Source organism: Anastrepha obliqua, chromosome 1 (assembly GCF_027943255.1).
Source record: "Anastrepha obliqua isolate idAnaObli1 chromosome 1, idAnaObli1_1.0, whole genome shotgun sequence".
In the NCBI taxonomy this organism is placed as follows: domain Eukaryota; kingdom Metazoa; phylum Arthropoda; class Insecta; order Diptera; family Tephritidae; genus Anastrepha; species Anastrepha obliqua.
In genome coordinates, this window is record NC_072892.1 from 135,068,897 (window position 1) to 135,079,535 (window position 10,639).

The window sequence follows — 10,639 nt, forward strand, 5'->3', positions numbered from 1 at the left end:
ATTGTTACACATTTTTAAATTGAATGTTGTATTGAGAAAGTCACACACATATACGTATATCAACATATAACGCTTCGTAGTGTCGCTTTTTCGTTTCATCGAGTCTCAAATCACTCCTAACGATTCTAAACAAGTTTTCACTTCAATAATACCTTTCTCACTCTTAAATCCTATAATTTTATGCCACCTCCGAACAGCAAAAGTTTTTTTATGAAGCCAAGTTTTCCGTGCCAGAATTAGATCAGCGGCTAAGGGCCGCGCTTGAAAAAAATAACCGTCATCAATCCCAGTCCGGGTACGCTATTATTGTGCATGATAGGAATGCAATGTGTATAAACGTTGTTGCTGTAGCCGAATGAGTTGGTGCGAGAGTACCATTCGGTTGGGCCAAGGTTCGCAACCTGCTGAGAGCACAAAACATCAAATTATAGAAACGGTTTTTTCTAATAGCGGTGGCGCCTCGGTAGACAATGGCAAGCCTCCGTCTCTATTTCTGCGATGAACAGCATCTCCTCTTAATAACATGTACCGTGGGGAACAGATGGGGAGCAAACAATGTGGCAATGTTTAAGTTTGGGTTCTCGAATGTAGAAAATAGTCTGAGGAGTGTTTCCCCATTCTTAAAATTCTTGCTTACTATACATCTGCACATGAATCCAAGGGCACGATATGCTCATAGAGAAATGTGGGTAATGTGTTCAGCGAAAGATAGTCTGTCATCTACTGAAACACGTACATAGATCTTTATCGAGTAAGCAGAATAATAGTCCTGGCCACTGGACTGTTCTACATGTGAATGAAGATCAGGGGCTTCCCCCACTTGCATGGACTTTTACACACGAAAACATCCTCCTAGAGAGCGTCTGGCGGTTAACAAGGGCAAGACGAAGTATATGCTGTCCACTAGAAAGGATTCACGGCGTTCTGGATCCAGCATTTCAGCAGGCAGCTATACTTTTAAAAGAGTATGAACCGAAGATGAACCGACGAATCACGCTTGGTAACTTGGTGGTGTTACTATATACTGAGCAAGCAAATAAGTAGCAGAGACCTCTTTCGTCCGACAAAACTAACACTCATCTTGCGCGTGCTACTTTATGGGTTGTGTCGCAGACTGATGCCGCCGCTTGGGGTATTCGAGAGGAAGATACTTCGGAAAATCTTCGGTCCTCTTGGCAATAACTACTACCGCCGAATAAACCAAGAGCTGTATGAGCTCTAGAACGATGTGGACATAGTGAAGCGCATCAATATTCAGCGCTTGCGCCGGCTGGGCCACGTGATGATTTGGTCCTGTCTTCCTTACTCAGTTTTAAGAAAACTATTAGGTATACTATCAGGTTCCGCACATTTACTGACATTTAGAAGTGTCAATTTGTTGAATACGTCATCAACTCGTACTTCAAATTCAGATATGGCTACATCTTTAGTATTATTTTTCATATTGTACGTTGCACGGTCAACCGTAACTGAATGGTTGGTGCGTGACTACCATACGCAAGTGCATAGGTTCGAATCTCCGTGCATGAACGTCAAAAAATAGAAAAGGTTTTTTCTAATAGCTGTCGGCCCTCGGCAGGCAAACCTCCGAGTGTATTTCTGCCATGAAAAAGGTCCTTATAATTCACTCAAAATTCTGCCGTTCGAAGTCGGCTTGAAACTGTAGGAACATTTGTGGAACAACGTCAAGTCGCACACTACAAACAGGAGGAGAAGCTCGGCCAAACACGCGTCAATTATTTATTTATTTATTTAGGTTGCGAGGTCCCCAGATTTCGTATATATAATATGAAATTAGCTCACGGTGAAGTCTTCACAAGCCATTGTTAACGAAATATCAGCATCATTGCGGCGCTTGTTTTCTTTTCCAAAACTCCAAAAACTATTGGGGTTAGTTATCACATAATTTTTTACGTTAATCGCTGCTACGTAATCGCTTACATTTCTTGTACGCCTTTTCAGTCAAATACTTCAGCAACAGTATTGTCAAGATTAGCGGTAGTACCAGCCACGTTACATTCCCAAACAGTCGGTTCTACGTAACCCGGTTGTATATCCGGCCAAGGACTGTCACTTCAGCTGCATTCCCCGTATATGTACGGGGAATGTTTATGCTGCTACAACACCACCAGCCATTACTTTTAACTTGTTCTACAGACCTGGCTTATTTTTAGAAATGCTCTCAAGTTCAGATTTGATGTTGATCAGTCATCTTCCGTCATCTTATTTCTAAATCGTGTAAACTATTTATTAAATATGCTCTCTAGTTTACATGTTATAGGCTCGTTACAGGCTTTATCGTGGCCTAGATCATCAGACACAATTATGCTAGCCTCATGTTGAAGTTATCCCAGCACCGTTTGAACTTTTTTTTCCTGATATTAGCCATAATCCTTGTAAAATCCTTTGCAGTGATGCCCGACAATGTTTGGTGGTACCAGCTATTACAGCTATCTGCAGAACACAAAATTCTGGACATATTTTCCTTGATGACATTATTGCAACCACTCCATGTATGTACCACGGACACCATATCGCGGACTTGACGTTCAGTTGAACAGTCGTTATAAATGTGGTTTGCTCTGCAATTTTATCAATCTTAATTAGTTACAAATAAAAATTTCCCCACAAAAATTACGAAAACTCTTATTTAAAATTTAGGTAAATTTTTAGTCTAGTATGGTAAAAATTCGCATTCTGTCATAAAAGAGCACGTCTATTATAAACACAAAAACCGCGAAATTTTCTTATCGGAATATTTATTGCCGTGCGATATGGCAATATTGCTACACCTTCAGTAGGCAGCGTAGGCCAGCACTATTCACCGTTCGCCCCGTTTTGGCGTATTCAATAAATTGCATTGGAGTAGATGGTGGGTCATTTGTGTGCATTGTGTGCTTGAGAAAATTCAGATTTAATTGGTTTCAATGCTCAGAGTGCAAAGTAATACTATGTATATTACTCTTATAAGCGCGCAATTTTTTTAACTCGTCTAGGCTACCGAAAAGGTGAAACTCCGAAAGTGTTCGCTTTAAATACAGGGAATTGGTGTAATTTTTCAGAATTTTATCTTAGTGCTGTGATGTAATCGCGTACGACTTCGCCCGATCCATGTCTTAACACCTGGCAAATGATTTGTTATGTGCTCACTTGTTTGATTGTTATATTGCTCCGGTGCATAGTAAGCGGCAAATGAACTTGTAAAAAGTGTAAATAAATAAACCACCTTAACCTCATTTGGACATAACCTCGTAAATTTTGTTTGGAATTGGAATTTTTGTTCGATTAAATTGGGTTGGAAATTGATTGGTAGGGTCGGGTAGCCGATGATATGCAGTTCGAGTTTATTAATCGGCAGCCATTGTCGATAAAGCAGTGAGCGAAAGAGACAACTGTGTGATAAGGCTGTGCTATGTGTTATAACTGCGACTGGAAGAATGTGCAGTGCTACCGTTGTGATTGCATAAGAAATTTTAAATAAAAGTAAAACAACAGAACTTTGATAAATGCCTTAGTATCATTATATTATTATTTAAAAAAAAATATATCTATAACTGGAGTTTAATTACGGGATTATTCCTATTAGGGATTCCGATTATGGGAAAAGTTAGTGAGTCCAGTTTGATTTGCGTTTGAGACCGGATTTTGTTTTCAAATAATTGGCAACTTTAGTATTGTCTCGTGGTTGATTTTTTGTCCAGTGCTCAGTAGGGGACTGGATAATTAAAAATTTGGTGAAACGCGAAATTGATACCGAAACGTTTTATTTATTACAGAGTTTAAAATAAAGTTAAAGTGGCGTTAGTATCAGAGCGGAGTTATGGACAGACAAACATTTGAAATACAATGGATAGAAGGAAATCCTGAAGACTTGAAAACTGCCGGTGGACAGTTGATCGTGAAGCCACAAGTTCCATCCGAAGAAGAGCTACTTGCTAATGGTGTCGTTGGTGGAAGTCGTGCCACCTATCACCTAGTCTCTGGCGCTGATGATAATGATGGAAATGTTCCAAACGAGGTTGATATCGATCAAATAGCGGCTGAAAATTTAATCTTCATGGCACGCGATGGACAAATGGTAACGGAGATTATTGGTGACACTACTGACGATAACGGTGCCGTTGTTGTAGCCGCCACTGCTGGCATTGATTGTGCAGAGGCATTGCAACAAGCAGCGGCGGCAGTTTTAGCTTCCAATGAATTAACCCATGTGCAGGAAGATACCGGTGGGGGATTTGGTGAAAATTATGTCGACAATACGCCACAAATGGTAACCGAAGAAGTGATAACAGATGACTGGGTACAACATCAGGGCGAGGAACGGTAGGTAGCAGTGCTATTTGTACCAAAACACATTAAAAAAAAAATACTTCAAATTTTACTTGTAGTGTGGAAATACCAGCAGATCAGATAATTTGTTCTGGTTCGCAGGTTATGCTTGATATGGAAGTACCCCTACCCACTGTGCAGGATGAATACACAGCTCTCCGGCCCTACCCATGTGATTTTTGCAGCAGACGCTTTCGTAAGAAGACAAGTTTGATGAATCACATTGTTGCACACCAGAATGATAGACCACATCTGTGCAAATTGTGCGAGTCACGCTTTTTTCGTCGGTCTGATTTGATAAATCATTTAAAAGAACATGCCGACGCACCAGATCCTGAAATGGATGCAGAATGTGAGTAACTTGTTTAGCTCAACAGATAAAATAATACTTTATTTCCGTATTTCCGTACTCCGTAGTTATGAATTTTGTGGAACAGGAACAACAACAAGCACGGCAGCCTATTGATCATTACTACGAACAGGATTGGACCACACAAATTAATTCATTGCAACGCAGCGTAAAATCTGTGCGCAAACCGCATAATGCTAGCGGTAACAGCTCATCTACCTCAACTTCGACGACAGTAGGACGCGGACGTATTAGTCGGTTAAAGCCAAAAGAAGAAAGCTATGTGCTGAATGAACCTCTGCCAAATGATCTGGAAGAGGCGGTAAATGCGAACATAACTGCTGCCGCTTACGAAGACTGCCAGCAACTTCAAGCCTCCACTGCTGTGGTAAAGTTCAGCCAAAACCAATCGCCAACACCTCAAGAGAGATTTCCTGTTATCGATGAGAGTAAACCGTTTGTCTGCCAACAATGCGGTTTGGCATTTGCGCGCGAGAAGGCATTGCTCGCACATACAAAGGTGAGAGTAGTAAAACGCTTAACAGAATGAGGCATTCTTGCAAGAAGTCAATGCACAGATAAAATGTATGTTACAAGTGGAGTGATTGTGTTTCATATCTGATGCATATATATCTTTGTGTTTGTAGTGAAACTCAGTAAATTCACACAATTAAAATGCATTTTTTTATTATTTAGAATCATCGTGACGATCAGCCGCATGAGTGCAGTCAGTGTAATGAGATGTTTTGGGATGCAGCCAATCTCCAGGAACACTTGAAAACACATCAGTTCGAAGACAGCAATTCAGAGTATGATCCAGATGAAGCGGAAGGGGAGGACACGCAAAGTGAATCGGAATCAGAGCGTTTGCATGGCGAATTCTACTGCAGCGAATGTGGCATGTCTTTTCACCGCGAAGATTTGCTTCGCAGACACTCCAAAACACACATAAAAACCAGAACTGAAGCTGACATGGAGAATGACAAAGATCGACATTGTTGCAACACTTGTGGCGAAACATTTGCCGAAGCGTTGGATCTATTGGCACACGCAGAAATACATGCGCGTTATCCACCATTTAAGTATGTGAATTTTTGTATGATAGATAATTTACTAAGAAATCTCACAATTTCTACTCCAATTGCACAGATGTGTTCTATGTGGCGAAACGTTTTTTGAGGAGCTCACAATCAAGCGTCACTTGCAGACTCTACACCCACACGATATGACAGCCAACTCGTGCATCCTCTGTGGCAAGGAGTGCCGCGATCGCAAGGCTTTAATAAAACACGCATGGGATCATTCACGCGAAAAATGCCACTCTTGTTCAAAATGTGGCAAAAACTTCCACAATAAAGCGCGTTTGAAACGACATATGGCCTCTCATCGCGACAAGTCTGTGATGTGTGATGTCTGCCATGAAGAGTTTCCTGATGGACGCAGTCTCTCCAATCACCGCCACTCGCATACTAACTCTTCGGGCAAAATGTTTCCATGTCATGAGTGCGGCAAAACGTTTGGTTCACGGAGCTCGCAACAAATACATGTACGTATACACACCGGCGAAAGGCCATACGGTTGTCGTTTCTGTTGGAAGGCTTTCGCCGATGGCGGAACGCTGCGCAAACACGAACGCATTCACACGGGCGAGAAACCCTACGCCTGCTCAGTGTGCTCGCGTGCATTCAACCAGCGTGTGGTGCTACGCGAACATATACGATCACATCACTCGGGTTTGGATGCGAAACGCAACACTTACTACTGCACAGTTTGCTCCATGGAGATGTCGTCCTCAAGTGATCTGGTGCAGCATCTAATACAACATAGCGATATGAATACGGCTATGCAGCGACAGCCGGTGGTAAGACATACCTGAATTAGAAAAGTGTAAACACGAAATATTTAAATAATCATATTTTATTTTAGACCGGCCCACGTAAGTACAAACGGCGACGAAAGCTGAAACCGCACGAAATCGCGCGCTTACGCAGTGAGAGTCAGCAAAATGCCAATGGCAGTGACATTGAAATCTCAGATATGGACCTTGATATGGACAATGTGGATGATCTGTTAGGCATTGCAGATCCCCCCGCTGCTGCCAAGTCAACTTCAAAAGCAAAGCGTGGTAAAGCCAAAAGCAGCGCTGATAAATCGTTGATGAACGAAGTCATTTTGCCTGATAATGACCTACTTATGGAACGGTCTAGAAAGCCGCGCTATAAATCAACTGGCAGCAACTCGGACACATTATGGCAAACGAAGCTCATCAACTCCAACTCCTTGCTATCGAATTTAGAAAACACTTTGCAAAGCATCGACACGCTCGTGGTGGGGTCTTCACATGCGGATACCGAGGAACGCAGGTCGCGGTACAGATCGGGTGGCGAGCTGAATAGTGGTGGCTCGCAGCGCACGCAGGAAGTACAGATTAACAAGAACTATAGCGCAAACAGAGAGCGCAAGCGACCTGAAAAAACTTCGTCATCCAAAGTAACGCGTCCGCGCATGATTCATACCGAGAAGTGGCCTGCCGGCAGTAATGAAGGTGGGCGTAAACGTTCTAAGGCGATTGTTACCCAAAAAGAAAATAGCGGCCTGGATTTGTTGCGCCCATCCACAACAATTGTTGATGACTACGAAATCATTTCACCAGCCACTGAGTTGCCCAAACAGATCAGCTCGAGCCCGCCACGCATCAAGGAAGAAGGTGCCGAAAATTACCAACATCAGCAGCATCACCAGCAGCGTACACACTACAGCACACATCGCACGAGCTCGTCACGGAATATCGATCTGTATGACACACATTTTCTTGGTGGCACCGCTATGCTGCGCAAAGAAGCCTATGAGAAATTCAATCCCAGCATAGTTAACGATCTGGAAGATATTCTGCGTTCACCTATTAAATGCGATCGCACCGAGCGGCACCGCTTCATTAGTGAATCATCCACGCAATTCCTCGAAGAAGAGCAACATAATATGATTAAAATCGAACCAACATCGCCAGATCTGCGCGAGATTGTGGTTGGTGCCAGCGCCACTGCTGGCGTGGGTGTAAGTAGTGGTAGCGCCAGCGGCAGCAGCAACGAACGCCGCCACACACGCACTGTGCGCAATCGTACCGGCACTATGAATCGAAAATACCTCGAGTTTGAGCCTGATTTGCCAGTGAATGGTGCGTCGCGTGCACAAAAGCGTAGTACGCCAACCGAGAGTAGTAGTGGCAGCAGTTCGAAGAATAGAAAAGCCAGGAACAACAGAAGGGAGAAACGCGAAAGTTCCATGAATAGCCAAAGAACCCCCATATATTCTTCCTCCTATAGCATAGATGGTTTCTCCAAATCAAATGGCAGCGGCTCACTTACGACCAACAACGATTCATCCTTCTCTTCACTGTCGCCGACTGATGGCGTCACTTCGGTTGCGGCCACCACAGCGGTATCAGCCTCATCATCCACTGCACCAGCGGCTGCAGCGCAGCCCGAACGCAAACAACGTTATTTCGAGTGCGAGATGTGTTCAGCCGTCTTTCCAGACCGCGCACAGCTGCTGGATCATGTGCCTATTCACATATAAGGCTTCCGAGTGCTCAATATACTCATATATAATGATACCGATTGAATCCAGGATGGAACGGTGTGCCAATGGGTTGTTACTGTTGTGTTTGACTTTGCCCCAATGTCCAAATGATTTTCATTTGCCTAATAACCTATCTCCAACTGTATTTTTAAAGCAACTTTAGTTAGTAAGTAAGAGCTGCTAATTTAATTTCTTCATTTGGTATGAAAAGTATTTAAAGAGATTTTATAGAATTATCTATGTGTAACTAAGCTATTACTACCACGTAAAATAGAGTTAAAATACCGTAATGTAGTTTGTAGTTAGCAAAACAAAAGTCCCACACCTACCTTACTTACACTTAAACACACTTTATTATATAAATTTTTATATATACAAAATACATATATGTATGTATGTAAAATAGCGCGAAAGCAAACTCTGAAACCTAAAATGGCTAATAATATTTGAAAAATAAACAGTTGAAATGTTCTTTCAAGAAATAAAGCAAATCTTGTTTGTCTACCGACCCACACCTGTAAGGCTGCATTTAATTAGTGATATCTTGATGTTGTTGTTGTTGTAGCAGCATACTTAACCCTGTCAGTGTTATGTAGTTCACCGGTCATCTTCGTCTAGCTCATCTAACGGTAAGGCCCAGGAAACTTGCTGTTTCTACAGGTTGGGTCCAGAGGGAGAGGGGGTTAGATAAGTAGGTTTTAAAGGGTATGTGAAAAGGTGGTTAGTGTCGTGCGGGATGCCTTCACATGCCGGACATATGTTCGGCATGTCGGGGTATATTCTGGATAAGTAGGAGTTTAACCTGCTACAATATCCAGAACGTAATTGTGCCAAGGTTACGCGGGTCTCTCGGGGTAGTTGGAGCTCTTCATCTGCTATGGGTGGTGATTGCACTCCGATAACGGCATTCGGGGATCGGGAGCTTAAGAAGATGGTGAGTGTCTCCCGATGAATGTCGTTAATAATCTGTTTAAAGACTGTCCGGACCAGTAGTTGTCGATTAATTTTGTCCTGGATATCGTTGGGGTAATTGAAGAGATGTCTTCTGACGTGCCTGGGGGGCGGCCTTGGCTCAAGTAAGTGTCTGCAAGGGTGAAAACTACTGTAGCACCCTAACAGGAACTGCTTGCCGAGCAGTTTGTTGTGCTCCATTACAGGGAGCATCTGCGGCTTGTTGGGAAGGTGTTGAAGGGGGGGACATCAGGAGGCATCTCGTCGCTCCCGTCCGAAGAGCAGTGTTTTGGCATGTTTGAAGTTTGGCCAACTGCTTATCACTAGTTCCAGCCGCCCAGACAGGGGCAGTGTAATTTAAAACAGGCCGGCCAATAACTATAAGAGTTGCCAAGAAAATTTCTTCGCCTTTACCTCAAGTACTGCCGACTAGCGATTTGAGGATCTTGTTGCGGCTTTGGACTTTAGTGGCAATAGCAGTTGTGTGCGCAGAAAGCAGAAAAGGAGAGCAAGCTTCCACGACAGTCGGTTCTACGTAACCGAAACGACCCGGATTTATATCCGGCCAAGGACTGTCACACCAGCACCATTCCCCGTATGTAAATATGGGGAATGTTTATGCTGCTACAACAACAACAACAACAACAGCAAGCTGGTAAAGGGTCTCTGGGTCTTCTATTAGATTCTCACTTTTCTGGCAGTTCAGGCACCCATAATGGATCTGCCACAACTGCGCTATATCATAAGGAGGGGTACAATAACGAACATTATAATAGAAACTTTGTCGAAATCGAAATCTGAAACCAAGATTCGATAAGCGGCTGATAATTTCAGACCTTATAAATCACCTGGCACCGACGGTGTCGCTCGTGTATAGCTTCGTGGCTCCAGGTCGTTTTTAAAAGTGGCCTCAGGCTGTCATTATTATATATTCCCTATAAGTTGAGAGAAACCGATGAGGTTTTTATTCCCAAACGCTAGGCGCTCAAAGACGCTACTTAATCGGTCAAGGAACAACGTCTCGATGTAAATTCCCAAAGCGTTAGGATTTATTTGACCGACCGTTCATACGAAGATTTGACTCATCGATTGGCCACCAGGAGGCAGCACTCGCCACAGGTAATAGTTTGGGCCGCTGTAACCGCAGATGGGCGCTTTCCAATCGTTTGAGGTGGCTCTCCAATCGATGAAAGGTAAATGCGAAATATTATCGGGAAAGTATTCTGGAGGTTGCTTTGAAGTCGTGGGCAGACAAACATTTCGGTGGCAGACCATGGACGTTTGAACAGGACTCGGCATCGTCTCACAAAGCCCGAGTGAACCAAGAACGGCAAAAAAACAACGTTCCGAATTTCATAACGCCCACACAAAGGCTCTATTCTCTTAGGGACATTTTGGAAGTCAAGGTCCGAACTAAAAGATTCACCAGTC

At 43.2% G+C, this 10,639-nt stretch overlaps 1 protein-coding gene across 5 annotated transcripts; it reads left to right on the plus strand.

The window, feature by feature from the left end:
- The first annotated feature begins 2,807 nt into the window (after positions 1–2,807).
- Positions 2,808–8,748, plus strand: LOC129236221 (uncharacterized). 5 transcript variants are annotated; one of them, XM_054870476.1, is made up of 7 exons: positions 2,808–2,872; positions 3,777–4,323; positions 4,389–4,681; positions 4,747–5,198; positions 5,375–5,760; positions 5,828–6,539; positions 6,605–8,748. In XM_054870476.1, exons 2-7 carry the CDS (start codon positions 3,821–3,823, stop codon positions 8,252–8,254), a joined length of 3,996 nt encoding a protein of 1,331 aa, XP_054726451.1. In that variant the 5' UTR covers positions 2,808–2,872; positions 3,777–3,820; the 3' UTR covers positions 8,255–8,748. The 5 variants fall into 5 exon arrangements, with proteins under 5 accessions (XP_054726451.1, XP_054726448.1, XP_054726449.1 ...); XM_054870473.1 differs by lacking the exon at positions 2,808–2,872 and adding an exon at positions 2,883–3,209; XM_054870474.1 differs by lacking the exon at positions 2,808–2,872 and adding an exon at positions 2,883–3,181.
- The last annotated feature ends 1,891 nt before the right edge of the window (positions 8,749–10,639 follow it).

What these genes read in the sequence shown, in the direction of transcription:
- LOC129236221 (XM_054870476.1), top strand. Translation starts at nt 3,821, where the DNA reads ATGGACAGACAAACATTTGAAATACAATGGATAGAAGGAAATCCTGAA. An exon ending in TCCTGAAATGGATGCAGAAT is followed by an intron (nt 4,682 to 4,746) that starts GTGAGTAACTTG and finishes CGTACTCCGTAG; the next exon opens with TTATGAATTTTGTGGAACAG. An exon ending in CATTGCTCGCACATACAAAG is followed by an intron (nt 5,199 to 5,374) that starts GTGAGAGTAGTA and finishes TTTATTATTTAG; the next exon opens with AATCATCGTGACGATCAGCC.